Source organism: Triturus cristatus, chromosome 11 (assembly GCF_964204655.1).
Source record: "Triturus cristatus chromosome 11, aTriCri1.1, whole genome shotgun sequence".
Lineage (NCBI taxonomy): Eukaryota > Metazoa > Chordata > Amphibia > Caudata > Salamandridae > Triturus > Triturus cristatus.
In genome coordinates, this window is record NC_140594.1 from 1114119376 (window position 1) to 1114137315 (window position 17940).

General features: G+C 47.2%; 1 protein-coding gene across 1 annotated transcript in view; it reads left to right on the forward strand.

Moving 5' to 3' along the window:
* Positions 1-17940, forward strand: part of RNPEPL1 (arginyl aminopeptidase like 1) — a 132927-nt gene that overhangs the window by 86485 nt on the left and 28502 nt on the right. The window contains exons 7-8 of the mRNA XM_085635624.1: positions 8921-9033; positions 9412-9520. Of these exons, the coding sequence (XP_085491750.1) occupies positions 8921-9033; positions 9412-9520 (222 nt within the window). The remainder of the gene's footprint in view (positions 1-8920; positions 9034-9411; positions 9521-17940) is intronic.

The following is a 17940-nucleotide window of genomic DNA, read 5'->3' on the forward strand; positions in this document are numbered from 1 at the left end:
TCTAAATTTCTCAATAGCCCATGCACACACAAGCAATTCCCTTTCAATTACGGAATACTGAAGTCCAGGAGTTCTCAGTACTCTCGACGCAAGACATATGGTGCTTTCACTGTTGTTATCAACCTGTGTCAAAGTTGCCCCAATTCCTACTTGACTTGCATCAACAGTCACACAACAAGGCAAGCTTGGATCAAAGGGTTTGAGTATAGGCCCATCATATAAAGCGGACTTCACAGATTTAATGGCAACTACACAATCATGGTACCAATCGAATTTGACTCCCTTTTTCAGTAAATTGCTGATGGGACGGACAACTGTGGCAAAATTAGGAATGAACTGAGAATAATACTCACATAATCCCAATAATGACTTAACTCCCGCTTTATCTACAGGGTCTGGTGATTCTGCTATAGTTTGAATTAGCAAACCCAAAGAGATGATGGACGGAGCGCTGAAACACTCACCCCCAGTCAAGATCTGGGTTTAATCCATCATCATTCTTTAACTCACTTTGCCACCTCAGTTCAGACCCAGCTATATGCAAATCAGTCTTGACCCTGTGCCTCATGGGAACAGTCTAGCCCGAACTGCCAAGCCAGGTCTTCCCTGAAGCGGAAACAAGCATGCTGGGACCGGTTTCTGGGTAACACCCTTCATCAGCCAGGCTCGCTTGAATCCAGTGGCAAAGTGAGCAAGGGACCCACGTCTGGGCATACCCTGCCAGTTTAGGGCGAACAAAGCAAACACAAAGAGATGATGGACGGAGCGCTGAAACTTTTCAGACACTCACTCCTTGGATTAGACCTGGACGTGGACTTACCCCTTCTTGGGATATCACATGTCCCAAGTACTCAACTTTAGTGCACATGAATTTACATTTTCCCTCCTTTAAGACAACACCACGTTTCTTGAAAATGGTCAACACCTTTCCTAATGCAAGATCATGGGAAGTAACATCCTTTCCAAAGATAAGCACGTCATCCTGGAATACGAGCACACCATTAACATCTTTTAATATACTGCCCATTATCCTCTGGAAAACAGACACCGCAAACGCAAGTCCAAAAGGCATGCAACAGTAGCGAAAGGTTCCCAGAGGTGACACGAATGCAGTTAGATGCCGTGACTCGGGATCAAGTTCTACCTGATGATACGCGCTGGCCAGATCTAATTTGGACAAATAGCACGCTCCTTTTGTGGAGGAAAATAAGTCACTAATTTTGGGTAACGGGTGGAAATCAACCCAAATCTCCTTATTTAGGGACCTCCAATCCACACAAACGCGAAGATCTCCTCCCCTTTTCCTCGCCACGACCAATGGAGAGAGCCACAGGGAAGAGTTTGTGGGTTCAATGATCCCTTTGCTACATAACTCTTTTCCCAAATCTTCCCTCACACTGAAAGGAACTCCTCTGAGTTTGTGCTTGATGGGAAGAGCATCCTCCTTAACAATTATCTTGTGTCGGAACCCTTTAATTTTTCCTAACTTGTTGCTGAAAACTTCAGGGTACTTCTCTTTCCATCGCAAACCGATGTCTTCGCAACCAACCACTAGTACTTGCTCTTTTTGGCCGGGCTTTAGTATCATCCCAAAAAGGCCCTAATGAAACCAACCTAATATATTAAGTCCTTTTACTGCGACATACATTTTTCCTTCAATTCTCCGCCCTTTGAATTCTAACTCGTCTTCAAAATAACCTAATAGATCTATTCTACGCCCCTCATATGAGAGACTGGAGAACGATCAGGGGGAAGTAAGGATTGACAACCATTCCAAGTTTCCTCAAATAACTTTTGCGTGATCATAGTGATCTTTGCTCCAGAGTCAACCAAGTGTTTGACAGTGTGGTTTCCAATCTTGATGTCTACAATGGGATCAATACATGAGGAAGGATCCCCAGTAACAACCTTAGAAGAGAAACTAGGCTCGACAGAGTCCGATTCGTTTTCACATCTTATAACAGAAACCACTTCTAAATCTGACTCACCATCCGATTCCACACTGCAAATTACTGGTTTGCTCACATTCTTTCTTTTTAAACAAACTTTTGCAAAATGACCCATCTTTTTACAGTAGTTACAGATAACATTGTTAGCAGGACAAAGTGAACCTTTGATGTGTGGAGGATTACCACATCTAATGCACATATTTCTGGAAAAAGACTTAATCGAGTTATTGCTATCCGAGTTAGGTTTTGATGCTTGATGAACTGACTGTGAAGGCTTGCCACGCTGTTCAATATTATTATTATTAGTAGTAGTGGCCACGACATTAATTGCATCTTGTGGTTTGTCATCAAGTTCCTTAAGAGAGACCATGGAAATCTCTATACTTTTTGCAATTTTTATAATTTCATCTAGTGACTGATCACCTAAAGTTAGCAACTTTTGGCGAACGTTCTTGTCCTTGCACTGACATACAAACTGACCTCTGATTAATTGATCTGTAAAGTTCTCGAACTTGCACTCAGCTGCTAGTCTGCGCAAAACAGAGATGTAGGCATCAACATCTTCTCCTTCTGATTGTTTCCTTTTAAAGAACTTGTGCCTCAAAACCATGAGGCTTGGTTGTTTATCAAACCTAGTTCTTAATTTAATGACCGTCTCTTGGTACTCGTCGATTCCATGAAGTTCTTCTTGTGAGAGAGATGGTAAATGTTTGTGAATAGATCTACCTTCAAATCCTAATGAGTGTAGCAGGAGGCATTTCCTCCTCTCAGCACTGAAACGTAATGAACCTATGGCTCCTAAATATGTTTGAAAAGCGTCGTGCCAAATTTCCCATCTTACTGGGGGATCACCCGGTGATTCAAGGAATGAAGGTGGCGGAATCAATCAAAATTGTGTGACTATTTTGTAGTAAGCTGGAACAATATGTATAAAGTTGTATTATAACTAAAGAAATGTTTAATCAATCAATCATCCAATTACTTGTCACACTGTGAGATGAATAGATCGATAGATGAAAGAAATTGCGTATTGCATACATTTCATAAATAAATTAAGATAATGTATAATACAGCAAAGACGAAAAAAAAATATCTCACAAATAATTAAATAGCAGTGAGTATAATTGTATTGTAGATGGTATTGTATGTGTATCACTGGTTATGACGATGCACTAGTATTACAGAAAAAAAATTGTTGGATAGTGTGTAATTCTGCGATAACAAGATGAAAGTATTTGATTAAAATAAAGGTGTGCGTGTCACAGAGAAGAATAATTGCCCAAAGGTGTGCATGTTACCAAGATCAGGATGAACGCACTTTAACTGGAATATGGTGTGCGTGTCACAGAGATCAGGAAACACGCATATCTTCCTTTACTTTAAAAGAATTTATATCTGCTAGGCTTGGTTTCGCCGAGAAGTCTTGAAAAGGTGTGCGTGTCACCGACACGCGTTGCTAAGATACAATGTTTTGCTTGGCAGCCAATAGACACGCGCTCCCCTCTCCTGTTCATGCTTACGTCACATGCAGATGGCGAGTTTGAATGATGAGCAGAACATGGAGGGTGGAGAGCAGGGCGGCCTGAGGTGCACGGTGAGCGCGCTGCGACTTAAAAAAACCAAAAAACAGGGTTTGTAGATGAGTGACGGCCGGTTGATGGCCAAATGTCAACGAAACGGAGCTTTGGCAAAGAAAGTAAACACAGCGCGCAAACCTCAATGTTTTAAATATAGTGGAACAAGCTGTTAGTCGCTCAATCAGACACAGCCTCCACGATGACAATAACAACAGGGTTGCGATGAAACTTGCAGGAAGGCCGCAGATAGGCTTGAGCTCAAAGACAGTAGTCAATAAAGGCAATAGTGGCCAAGGGCAATAGAACAGTCAGCGAATGCAGCAAATTGAAAGAAAAGTCATAACGAGCTGGAGAGAGTTTTTGAAGACAAAATATGCCAGGAAGGCAATGTCAAATGTCTGTTATTTTGACAATGTGACCATACTAAATACCTTTAACAAGTAGTCAGCAGGAGATCTTCATTAGTATGTGTAAGAACATCTTGATTGAAGAATCTTTTTCTTATTGAAAAATGGTTGCGTGGGTTCTTCCATGTAGCTAAATCGTCGCCATAATTTTGTAGTAAGGAGGCAGATTCAAGTAGAAGTAAGTTGGTAGTTTATTAGCTACATGGACAGCAGAGACAGCAGGACTGGCTCTGCCAAGAGCTCCAGCGAGAATGTCCACAACATGTCATTACTAGGCAACCATAAACATTCTAGATCATTACAACACAAGATAGGCTGCAGTAAGGCACAGCAAGCTAGAGTATAACACAGAGTACAACAACCAGTTATCATGTTTTGGTGCAAGAACACCTGGTTAACAGGAACTAAGTGCACTCCATTCAAAGTTGCATCAAATACCAGGCAAAAAGTGGGGGGACTACTGCAACAAAAGTCCAGTTTCCTACACTGTTGTTGACTGTTTTGGGTTCCTGTGGCCAAGATCTCTCTTGGCACCTCGCTTAGGACCGCGCTGGTCGCGCGCTTGTTTGCTCTGTATTTTTAAAAAAACCTTCGTTTTTTGGATTTTGTTTCTTTTACTTTTTAGCCTGCTTCCCTGCCTCTAAACCATTTCTGGCCCTTACTTGCACTCTAACTTTGGTGAACTCCACCGCTGTTGGGCGGATCCGGGTTACCGGGAGGGTTTGGGCTGAGCGCCATCTTGGAGTGGGGAGTAGTGCGAGCGCCATCTTTGAGCGTCCAGGTCACCTGGGACGCCGAGACGACGCTATTTAGGGCGAGCCAGCTGCAAGGTGATCCTGCTTTGGGTTCCTGTGGCCAAGATCTCTCTTGGCACCTCGCTTAGGACCGCGCTGGTCGCGCGCTTGTTTGCTCTGTATTTTTAAAAAAACCTTCGTTTTTTGGATTTTGTTTCTTTTACTTTTTAGCCTGCTTCCCTGCCTCTAAACCATTTCTGGCCCTTACTTGCACTCTAACTTTGGTGAACTCCACCGCTGTTGGGCGGATCCGGGTTACCGGGAGGGTTTGGGCTGAGCGCCATCTTGGAGTGGGGAGTAGTGCGAGCGCCATCTTTGAGCGTCCAGGTCACCTGGGACGCCGAGACGACGCTATTTAGGGCGAGCCAGCTGGAAGGTGAGCCTGCTTTGGGTTCCTGTGGCCAAGATCTCTCTTGGCACCTCGCTTAGGACCGCGCTGGTCGCGCGCTTGTTTGCTCTGTATTTTTAAAAAAACCTTCGTTTTTTGGATTTTGTTTCTTTTACTTTTTAGCCTGCTTCCCTGCCTCTAAACCATTTCTGGCCCTTACTTGCACTCTAACTTTGGTGAACTCCACCGCTGTTGGGCGGATCCGGGTTACCGGGAGGGTTTGGGCTGAGCGCCATCTTGGAGTGGGGAGTAGTGCGAGCGCCATCTTTGAGCGTCCAGGTCACCTGGGACGCCGAGACGACGCTATTTAAAGCTCGCCAGACTAGCGCAGCGGTGACGCGCAGCGGTTGCGCCATCCCTGCGCCTGAGTCGTGCCAGAGTCCTGCCCGTCTGCGCTCGTCAGCGTCTCGGAGGCGGCCGAGGCGGGACTCTGGCATCTTGGGTAGGTGTGTAGGATGATTAGGTATAGTGCGGCCGCTTTATGTGCGCTCCGTCCCCCCAAGAGCAGTTGTATTTGTCTTTTCCCTGGTGGTCGACACCTGGCTAAAGGGTGCCCTGGATGTTCTTGGCGTCCCATATCATCTCCATCTCGCGCTCCCCTCTCCCTCCCCTTGGAATGTCAGTGTGCCTTGTTAAATACCAGATCCTTGGCGCGTCATTCCATGGAAATTTGGGACCTCCTTACGCTCTCGAAAATCTCCTGTCTTTTTTTGACAGAGACTTGGTTGGGGGCTGGCTCGGAACCTGACATCGCTAGTGCCCTTCCCCCCAACTTCACCATCTTAAGGAGGGATAGAACTGGAGGCAGAGGTGGTGGGGTGGCCTTAGTTGTTGACAAGTCCCTTGTCTGCACCTCTTATCCTGTAGATAATATCGCTGGTTGTGAAGCTCTGGGCTTTAGTCTCCAGCTGTCGGCTTCACATACCTGCACAGGAATTTTGATCTATAGACCTCCAGGGCCTCTAGGCTCGTTTTTCGAGGATTTACAGGTGGCACTGTCAGTGCCCTGTGTGCGCTCGGCACACTGTGTACTGCTGGGCGACTTAAATCTGCACATGGACTCGACAACTGACGCCGATGCATCTAAATTACGGGACATTACCGAGATGCTCGGACTGACCTCTTTCATCGATAGTCCAACGCACGTGAAAGGGCATACGTTGGATTTAATCTTTTCCACTGTGCCAATTAAGGTGTCCTCCCCTTTGCCGGTTCTATGGTCCGACCATTATTTAATTAATTTTGTGTTGTTAGCTGAGCACCAGACGAGTCAAAGAGCTCATAAGGACGGGTCTCGTCAAGCTAGAGCCTTTCACCTGGTGTCAGCTGATATGCTCGCTGACGCACTCCATGCACATCCTTGCATTACGACTGGGAACTTAGAAGTCGACCTGCCGCTAGTCCAGGACTGGCTTCGGACAAGATTCGAGGAGCTTGCCCCTCGGAAACCGGTCAGGACAGCCCCCTGCCAGGATTCCGCTCCTTGGTTCACTGCTACTCTGCGAAAAGCGCGCCAGGACTGCAAAAGATCTGAAAGGCTCTGGCGGCGCAGATATGCACCTGAGGAGAAACTGAAGTACAGGGGTGCGATAAAATCCTATCACAGACAGATTGCCGAAGCTAAAAAGATCTACTTCGAGCATAGAATAGACCAGGCTGATAACACGAGCCGGGAACTATTCCGAATAGTGAAGGAATTCGTAGAGCCGGTGGCGGCCGCTAGGGTTCACTCCCATACTGAGGAGTGGATCAAGCAGCTTGCTGACTTCTTTGTGGACAAGATCCGTAGGATTCAGGACTCTTTCGATCGGGTGGGGTCCCTGGAAGTGGCTGCAGCTGTGGAAAGTGATCTGAAGGTCCTTCCATCCGCTGCAGCCGAGCTGGCGCCCACTCTTTCGACGTTCCCCCCGCTATCCTGCGAGTCCTCTCTGGAACTGCTTTCCCGGCTGAAATCTGGATCCCCCTTGGATGCGTGTCCGGCTAAATGCCTGAGCTCGGTGGCACCAGCTATTAACAACTTGCTGAACCCCTTGCTCAACATGTCTCTGAGTTCTGGAGTGGTCCCTAAAGAATGGAAGCATGCTCTTATTCTCCCGCTCATTAAGAAACCTCTGCTCGAACCTTTACAGTGGGCCAACTATAGACCAATCTCCCTCCTCCCTGCTCTGGCGAAGGTGGCGGAGAAACATGTTCAGCATACTCTTACCACCTTTATAGAGAATAACAAACTGCTGCATGACTCCCAATCTGGTTTCCGTGCCAATTACAGTACGGAGACAGCTCTTGTGGAGGTGACCGACGCCATCAGGGAAACGCTTGATCTTGGGGGAAAGGCTATGTTGGTCTTGCTGGACCTGTCGGCGGCATTCGACACCGTCCCACACGCCGGCCTCCTCCTAAGACTCAGGGAGGTAGGTCTGCGGGGGACGGTGTTGGACTGGTTTCAATCCTTCTTAACCGACCGTCGGCAGGTGATCTGGGCTCCTCCGTTCTCCGCGGAAATGCCTTCGCTAGAGGTGGGGGTGCCTCAAGGATCCATCCTGAGCCCCACCATATTTAACATTTATGTGGCCCCTTTGGCGAAGGTCGCTGAGGCATTTGGAGCCCGGGTCATCTCATACGCTGATGACACCCAGCTCCTGTTTACCTGCAGGAAGGGAGAGGTTTTTAATGGCGACAGAATCAGAGACTGCCTGAGTGCTGTTTTTGCATGGTTTCAGCACCAGAACCTGAAATGTAACTCGGATAAGTCCGAGTTGCTCTTTTTTGGCTGCGCTGAGGACCCTGGCTGGAAATCGTGGTGGCCTTCCGACATGTTCCCCCCCCTGAGAAACCATCTGCCCAAGTAAAAAATCTGGGTGTGGTATTTGACGACAGTCTTTCTTTTCGTCCCCACATCACGGGCCTGGCGGGGAAATGTTTCGGTATCTTGAAGATGGTGAGGAAATTTCTCCCACTGCTTTCCCTTCAATATCGCAAGAACATCGTGCAAGCACTTGTGGGCTCGCGTTTAGACTACGCTAACGCACTTTTCTCTGGTCTGCCTAAATATCTGGTATCCAGATTGCAAGTTGTCCAAAACTCGGCGGCCAGAGCCATCTTTGGCCTTCCACGGAGAGCCAGTGCCTCTCTACTGCGCGGTAGGCTGCATTGGCTGTCTATCCCTAGCAGAATTAGTTTCAAGGTCCTCACGTTGGCGTTTAAAGCCCTCCACTGCATTGGCCCAGCTTACCTCAGGAAGCGGATTGCTCTCTACGTTCCCCGGAGGAGTTTGAGATCTGCTGACCTGGCTAAAGTGGAGGTACCAGTGATCAAACGCGTGCGGATGGGAGGCCGGTCTTTCCAGTTTATGGCGGCCAGTTTGTGGAATGAGCTCCCTCTGTCACTCCGCAAGGCTAACAATCTTCTGGCCTTTAGAAAGGAGCTCAAGACGCTCCTCTTCTCCGCCTAACCAGTGGGCCTACAGTGTTTCTGCCGCTGGGTTTTTCTTGGTTGTGTTCAGGACTCTCTGCCAAAGCGCCGGGACACCCGTTCTGGGTAGCCGTGCGCTCAAGAAATATAGTTCTAACATAACATAACATAACATAACTGTTTTACAAAACCACTAGCCTATTAGCCCTTGATCTTTAAATTAAACTAATGCTGTTTTGTCTGTGTGCATCACTTTTATGTAAAGTGATCCGGCATCCCAGTTGTATGGTGTGAAAACTTATAAAAATCACATAAACCTGTGAGTCCTGTCATTCTGGGTAATGTTAGTGGCGCGAACAAGTGCATTGAGGTTTAATTTCTGTTTCTCTTCCAGGAGTGAATCCCAGCAACCTGATGAACCTCTTCACATATGAAAAGGGCTACTGCTTTGTTTATTACCTGTCTCAGCTGTGTGGAGACCTTCAGCGGTTCGATGCCTTCCTCCGCGTGAGTACTCACTCTTTCTCCTCCACTTTACTGTATCCGTCCCTCCTTGCTTACCACAATTCAGCACCTACTCAGGAAACAGGTTCTTGACCCTCAATCTGAGACTGTGATACAGTTATACCATTTTAATCTGAGAAACTTCAGAGACCAAAATCTTTTTTTATTTTCATATCATCCTGTGCTTAAACGGTGCCAAACTCAACTACAAAATGGTTCCTGTTTCTTTTTTGTTTTGTTTTGCTTGACTTGCTTATTGCAAACATTCTTCTTAAGCGACCATTCAATTCTTTTAGCAAAGCCTGTGTATTGATGTGTTCTGTGTACTGCCTTCCTGTTTTTTTTCTACCTACTAACCTCTGCTTGTCTCCCTGTCTTTAGGCCTACATTGAGAAGTTCAAATTCACAAGCGTGGTAGCCCAGGATCTTCTGGATTCATTCCTGACTTTCTTCCCAGAGCTGCAGGAGCAATGTGTGGAGAATCTAGAAGGTAGGAAGAGGAGCCAGCGAGGGGTGTGACTAAAATGGTGTCTGGAAGGTCTATGAGTGAGCGAAAGAATGGTCAAGTTCTTTAAATTACGGCAGGCTTTTCATGTTTACAGTCATTATGATGATCAAGTTCTTGCACATGTTCGCACATCGCACATGTTCACCACAAAAGTGTACCTTTTATCAATCGTCACTGATCAGTCCTAGTAGCATAGTGAGTATATTTGTACAGAGAGCTATCTTTTATGGTTGTAGGCTTGCTAAAATTCCTTTTATCAATGTAGTTTTGTGTCCACCCCACCTAAAAGAGGCCTTTCCTGTGCCTCCTTCTCAGAAGGATGTTTGATAGCAAGGCCTTTGTTTATTTATCCTGTAAGATCCGAATGAAGATCCGCTCCCCATCGCCTTTTCAGCAATTACCTGTTGCTTTAAGAATTGTGCTTTTTATTCTGTTTCCCTGTGCAAGCAGAGTGGAAAGCCTCTAAAAGAACCATCAATTAAACTGAAGTTCCTTAGTGTATATTTTGCCCCTTGCGTATTTGCCCACCTCCACCTGTGCATCACCAGCCGCAGTCGACCACTTCTGATTTCTTTTTGTTACCCATGCAGGTTAGGCGGGATGCATGTCCTAAATTATGCAATGTTTCACCAATTTTGGGTGGAGCTGTTTCTTTTTCTCTCTCTCCCTCTTGAAGAAGAGTGGGAAGGTTCTAATTTTAATTTCTAATTTCCAAAATAAAATTTTAAAAAAAACTCTGACTGCCCTTTGCTACTCATGCCATTGGATGTAAAAAGCAGTTTACTGATCTGTACAAAATGTTATTGTTTGGGAATACATCAAGCAAGCTCTTGCTTGTTTTGTGATGGAATTTATCTGAGGTCACTGAAAACCCATTTTCGAAGCATGTGTGGCTATAGATACACATGCTGTGCATACTTCTGCCATCTAGTGTTGGGCCCGGATGTGTGCAAATTGTTGGTACTGTGACTCCTCCTCTTGGTGATGATGCACATGGTCATTGACTCCATTGTTAGATCGATCAACACTGTTGCTGTGTTCTTTTCGGTTCATACGGCTCTTTCCCCTCTGTCGGTATTGTACTTTGATTGTATTTCCCTTACTTTCCCTCTCGGGACGACCTTTGAATACTTTGCCTGAGTGGAGTCCATGTCACCACAGGTCCTCCTGGGCCTAACTTTTCGGCGCCTACTCCCGTTGACGCATGCTGCTCCTTCCGCTCCAAGAAGACTCTTCCCAATCGTCGCGCTCATCGACTTGAGATCTCGCATAGTAGTGGAGACGTCACAGCAGATTTCTTCGGTGTCGAGGACATCGAGGAGGGAGCAACAGCCACGACCATCTTTGCTAATAAAAAGGCTTTGTACCCTGAGGAAAGTTCTGTCTCCGATCTGGAAATTGAGGATGTTCTGCCAGCCCAGCAATCTGTGAGTTCGACACCCCCTTCCCCTAAACACCTCCCTCAACCCAAGCAGCCTTCAACCAAAAGGCACTCAGCCACAATGGAACACCAGAGACTTTTGGTCCACCTCTGCCTTCGGGCCATGGTCGGCACGACAAACCCATGTGCACTCCACGCCTATCTCCGGCTCGGCGCCAAAGAAGCCTTCTGACCGATCGCTTTGACGCCGGCTACCTCGGCACCAAGCCAACCACATCTGCCATGGCACCGACCAGGATCTCAGTGCAGAAATCGAAGGCACCCTCTGAGTCGAATACTTCGGCGTTCACCAGCAAGACCGACACCGGTGTACTCAAGCCGATTCTCCATAAACTGCAGGAGAGGAGAAGTTCAACTCAAGGCTGAAATTCCTGGTTATTCCCCCCTCATACGGGCCACATCCTTGCCCTCTTTTCAGGGCCCACTGCTCCACCCTCGAAATGTCAGCTGTGCTTTGAGGAGGCCTTGGACATTCCAAATCCAGCAAAAGAAAGCAGATGAGGCTGCCAGGCCCTTAGCCCATGCATCACTATCCCCCCACCCTGTTCCTCAGCCTTCTCCTTCCCCACCTGCTTCTCCAGGGGACCCCCTTGACATCACAACTCGGGGATCTCCACACACTGACACGGGTGGGTGTTGGGAGGAGAGGGGGTGGTGATACCACATTTGTCACTCCTCCGAAGGGTGTCCCATGGGACTCATACAATGTAGACCCACCAGGCGACACAGACCCTCACGTTTTACTCTGCTGGCCCCTCTACTACAGATGATTCTACCTCCTTTCAGGAACACATTGATAGGGCGGCCTCCTTTCATAAGGTGAAACTCCACACTGGACACTTCAAAACCTTCTCCTCCACTGTCCTCTCCACTCAGTACCTCCCCATGCTCACAGGCATGTTACGTCACACTCCTGACATTTTAAAAGACTCTGTCCGAGCTAGGATTATAACACCGATTGGTGGATAAAAAAATATAAAGCCCCCCCCTTATGACCCCATCTATATTTGCTGCCAACTCCCAGGCCAGCAGGGATTCCCTGCCAGCGGAGAAGTCAAGCAAATACATAGATGTGGCAGGGAAACGGTTGGCTGCACAGTCTGCCATACCCCGGCACATAGCTAATACTGCCTGCCTTCTAGCAAAATATGATCGTGCCAACTGGGACGAAATGGAGGAGCTCCTTCAATACCTCCTAGAAGAGCACAGAAAACAGGGACAAAAGATAGTTTCTGAAGAGAAACTCATATTGAACACCTCTATTCCCTGTGCCCTAGATGCAGCCGACACTGCTGCCATGGGGGTAAATTCCAGTATTCTGCAACGCAGATATGCCAGGCTCCAGATCTCGCTTCAAGCCAGAAGTTCAGGAGGACCCACTGAACGTGCCTTTGATGATGAGCATCTGTTTGGTTCACAAGTGGACCAAGACTTACAAAAGATCAAATACATAAACAGCCAAAGTGACGGGGGCACTGCAAACACCCTCCCTCCACATTTCCTTTCATTGCAACCCTTACCGTGGAGACTCAGAGACCACCTCCCACTGAAGCTGAGCTGCAGAGATATTGTGGTTCTTGACAGGACACAGTTACTTGAGGCTCCCTCCAAGCAGATCGCCATCAGCTGGGCCTTGTGAACGTCTTGCCTCCGGACCAGTTCCTCCCTTCCCAACAGTCCAGTCTTTTGTCTTTCACTGAGCGCAGCAATTATAGCCCTTGCAATACAGACGTGGCCCTCTTATGAAAGTGACTGCCCAATACGAATGCGAAGGGTATTTAAGATGTTTAACTATGCTGATGATGACACAATTGATTCTGCCCTTCAATCATAATCAAGAAGTTATGATGTTTCAGCAAGGCATGCTGGCCGTTGTCAGTCGGATGAATACAAACTCTTTAGAGCTCAACGGGGATAAAACTGAATTTCTCTGTTGCTCAGCAAGTAAGATCCCCATGATTTTATTCCCCAATTTCTGGCCTCTTTCGTCTAGACAAGTTGTTTCAATCGGATACGAGCCGTAATCCAGGAGTCATGTTTGATAATAAGCTGTCTCTAGAAAACCATGTAACAAAAGTGGCAGGCACGTGCTTTGCGCTCCTACGTAGTCTTAGGTAGGTGCTACCACTAATACCCACCCAAGCTAAACCGCTTGTAGTGCTTAGTGTCCGACTTAGTCGCCTTGACTATTGTAATGCCTTGTACTGGGGGCTTCTGACTACCTGCTCAACAGACTGCACAGAGTTGGCTGCAGCAAAACCTGCCCTAAACAGACCTCTTAGATCCTCCTCATCTAATGCTTTGAAAAAATTGCATTCGCTACCGTTGAAGCAGAGGATTCAAAGCCATGTGTACTGTCTTTAAGGCACTACAAGGCATTGATTTGTCCAAGGCCCGTCCAACACAAGCTGAAGGGGGTATACCCCAGGACGACCCCTCCGCTCTAGTACTGCCAACTTAGCTTGTATTAATGTGTTTCGGAAGACCAGAGAGGGGGGATGGGCTTTCCAGTCAAGGCGGCCCAATTCTGGAATACGTTGCTGCCATTTCTCAGAGCCAAAACAGATCTGTTGCACTTCAGGAAAGCACAAGACATGGTTATTCCCCAAGAAATGCAGTCTTGTTTCTCCCTGTTTGGTGTTTTTTTCAGGCAGTACTTGCGTTGCTTCGCATCAGGATACCAGTTTGGTGACAGTTGCGCCCTACAAATGTATAAATTAATAAAATTAATGTAAGCAATGTATAGCTTAACAGCCCACTGGCAAGTATGTATCTAGCTTTAAAAGCACGCCCTAGGTTGTCCATGTTTTCACATTTCATTTTTGGGGTTAGGCCAGGTGAAGATGCATTTTGCCCAGACAGAGGCAAAGCAGATTGCAATTGCTAGGCTGTTGTAAAATGAAAATAATCCAAAGCAGGTAGATATACACACTCTTCTTTATATGAATACAATAGAGTTGAGGGCAGAGGCTATAGAGGTCCGCACCGTGCTCTATACACATTGGACATTGCCAATACAACATGGGCTAAACGTAGAAACACCGGACCTGGGAAGGGGTGGTTCAGTAGAGCACAGGAAAGTTACTCTGATTAAAGCAAGGAATTGGGTAAATGCTATTCATCCTCCACCAGAAGACCCAGTTCTGCAGGGGGGGCGCTGAGCAAAGGGACATGCTAGCTTTCATGTTCACTATGGACAAGAGAAGCCTGCAGGGATATTACCATTCTGTGCAGCCATGCACGTGTAACCTCAAGGGCACTCTACAATCATTCTTACAGTGAAACATGTATGTACTTGGTACACACAAATAATCCACACATGCGGATTAGCAATGAAACCCAGTTCTGGAGCTCTGAATTGAGATTTTTTGGGGGGGGAGTTGGTATTCATTCTCCCCTCCATTTACGCTGGTAGAAAGGCCTGGATAAAGCCCGTTAACTTGCTACTTGTGCCGTTGACAAGAATCCCAGATGGAACAGGACAAAGTATGTGGGAGATTAAATATTGCGTCGCTGTTTGCGTCAAGTAAGTAATGAAAAAACCACACAGACACATGGGCATCTGAAGTTTGTGTTGTAGAGTCACATTTCTAACTTGAAAGATGTCTGCAAACTACATCAGGAAGACAATCACTATCAGTATAAGGTCCCGAACTGAGCCACAAAAGGATGTGCTTTTGGTCTATTCGCAGTCTCTTCGCAGACAAACTAGGAACACCTGTTCAGGCCGGGAAAATGGATCGACAATGATATTGTCTTGAGAATAAAAGTGAGCTGGTTCAAGCTTGGACCTCTAACCCCTTTCGTTTACAATTCACTAGCGCCACGGTGTATGGGAATATTCAGGGAAGGCCTAGAGTCTTCTATCAGTGACATTGTGTGACCACTAGTCCTCGGATTTGTTCTGTGATTTACTGAAAATATGCTACATTCCACACCAATAACCTCAATTGGGGGCAGGGATATTTCAGGAGAGGCAAGTGTAGCACACATGACATTTATACCTCCTTACGTTAATTTACTTTCTATACAGCAGTTCATCATATTATGAGAGACTATTAAACTAACGGCAATGTTTTGAATGCAGCTGTTCTGAAGAAATTATATATTTTTAATTGTTGAAGGAATACTACATTCTGTGAAACTGTCTAGTGTTATGCACCAGTGGAAAAGCATTAATTTGGTAATGCATTTGTTTCTTTTTTAACCCGGGCTTAATAGTACATAATACTTAAATCCAGAGGTGGTGTATGAACACTTGATGTTCGAGGCATGTGGGCTGCTGAATTCATATCTGTGCATAGATCGCCGCCTAGTGTTGGGTCCGGATGATTGCACATTGTTGTCCTGGAAGAGTCTTCGAAGTATCACGAGATAGGTGGCTCCTCCCCTGGACTACAGTGCGCATGGGCATCCTCTCCATCCTCAGATTGTTTTTTTCCGCCATTGGGTTCGGATGTGCTTATCTTAGCTCAAGTTCGGAAAACTTTATTTAAGGCCAAAAGCCTTTCGGTATCGTCGGTATTGTTTGCGTTCGGTATCGATAACTTATTATTACCTGTTAGTCCAGGTGTATGGCCTGCACCCGGTTCCGGTCAAAGAAGGCACTTCGGAATCGACGGGCGGCTAGATTGGAGGCCAAACAATCGGCGCCTACCCCGGTTAACATATTCAGCACCGAGGATGAAGAAATCGAGAGCGTCGAAGACCCAATATGACGACGATGATGAGGTGATCTTCGAGGACGAAGACGTCGTCGACGAGGTAGGAGACGACGATGAGGCCCTTGGGGCCGAGGAAGATAGCTCGGGCGAGGACCTAGGCCAATCCGTCGATGCGGAGGCCAAGGGAGACAGTCTTGATATGGCTCAGGTCGAGGGATCGCCTGCGGGCCTTACCCAAGATCGGTCAGATCGTTCTACAGCCCCGCCTGAAGGCCCGGCTTCGAACATTTCAAAAGAGCCAGAAATATCAAAAAAGACTGGAGTCGCTTCAGTGAAATCGAAACCAAATCCAGCACCGGTCAAACCGAAAGTGCAACTGGTTCAGGTCCGATCGAAGGCATTGAAGCCCTCTCCTCCGTCGACACAGAAAAAGGACATCGGAGCCGACCAAAGAAAGACGGACTTCGGTACCGAGAATCCAAAAAAGGACTTCGGCACCGAGAAACAGAAGAAGGCCCTCGGTCCCGAGAAGACGCAACAGCCTATAGCACCGAAGGTTGGGGCACCAACGACCAAGGTCAAGGTGGTCGATCCGACTACATCGACACCGAAGAGTGCCAAAATATCGGATCAACAGGGCGTCGATCCCAAACTTCGGCCGCACCGCACAAGGTCGCCAAGGCTCACTCGGTGCCGGCGCCGATCAAGTTTGGATTGCCACCACCAGGGGCACCGAAGATGTTCGAACTTCGGAAGAGTATCGAACAACCACGAACGGTGTCCGCGGAAAGAACCGATGTCAAACTCACAGGACCAGTTTATCAACGCCGATACTGGTAGGCTGTTGTTCCGCAAGCGGAGAATTGTTCCAGAAAAGGCTTTGGACTCATACAAGATTCCACTGAAAAGGAAAATGGTGTCAGGATCGACACCAGTGCTTGTAGAAACATTCCAAACCTATCATCAGGACCCACCATCCTTTTCTCCCACACACTCGTAGGCGGATACAGAAGAGGGCTATATTCAGGATGATACCACTTATCCTGTGGATAATGACCCTGATGACCAACAGCAAGACCAAGATCAAGCATGGGGAGACCCTAATGACCCAGGAGACCCACAAAATGCTCCTGACACTCATCTTTATAATATCAAACCATCTCCCACTGAAGATACTGCTGCTTTTAACGCCCTCATTGAGAGGGCGGCTGCCAATCACGGAGTGTAACTCCATTCTGACTCTGTGGAGGAGGATTTCTTGGTGGACACGTTCTCCGCATCAGAAAGAACGGTCAAGACTCTACCAATGTTAAAAGGGGTTATTAAACATGCTAAGGACATCTTTAAGGAGACAACCAGGGCACAGAGGTACCCAGAGTACCTATAATAAAAACAATAAGGGTGGATATTGTGGATCCAGCACCAAAGGCAGAGGACGAGGACACAACAACACCAGGTCCTCCGCCAATAACAAACAGTGACGTCTTGTCACTGCCCCCCGCCCACATAACACCGGTCGGGGGGAGACTCCAACAGTTCCTGCCAGTCTGGAGATCCATCACCACAAACAGGTCAGAGAAATTGTCCAGTACGGTTATTGTCTGGAATTAACATCCAATCCACCCAACATACCACCAAGACACCGTCCTATGTCCGCAGAGCACTTGACATTATTGCAGCAGGAAGTACTAAGTATGCTGCAGAAAGGAGCCATAGAGCTCGTGCCTGTGGCACAGCGAGGGTCAGGGGTGTACTCTGTACTTCTTAATCCCAAAAAAGGACGGGTCTCTCCGACCTATACTGGACCTCAGACCTCTCAACCAATACATTCTGTCAGAGCATTTTCATATGCTCACCCTCCAGCAGGTTCTGCCGTTACTTAGTCAGGGAGACTTCCTAGCAACACTAGATTTGAAGCATGCGTATTTCCACATACCCATACACCCATCACACAAAAGATATCTCCGGTTCACTCTTCAGGATCAGCATTATCAGTTCAAAGTACTCCCTTTCGGAGTAACAACGGCGCCCAGAGTCTTTACCAAGTGCCTAGCGACAGTGGCTGCACACTTAAGGAGACATCACATTCACGTCTTCCCTTATCTGGACGACTGGCTTGTTCAGGCAAAGTCAGCCCAGCAGTGTGCCAGCCACATATCCCACACCATTCACCTTCTTCACAGTCTGGGATTCTCACTAAATTATCCAAAGTCACATCTCCAACCCGCCCACGTACGGCAGTACCTGGGCGCGACCATAGACACTCTGGCTGCCAAAACTCAGCAAAATTTAGCGAG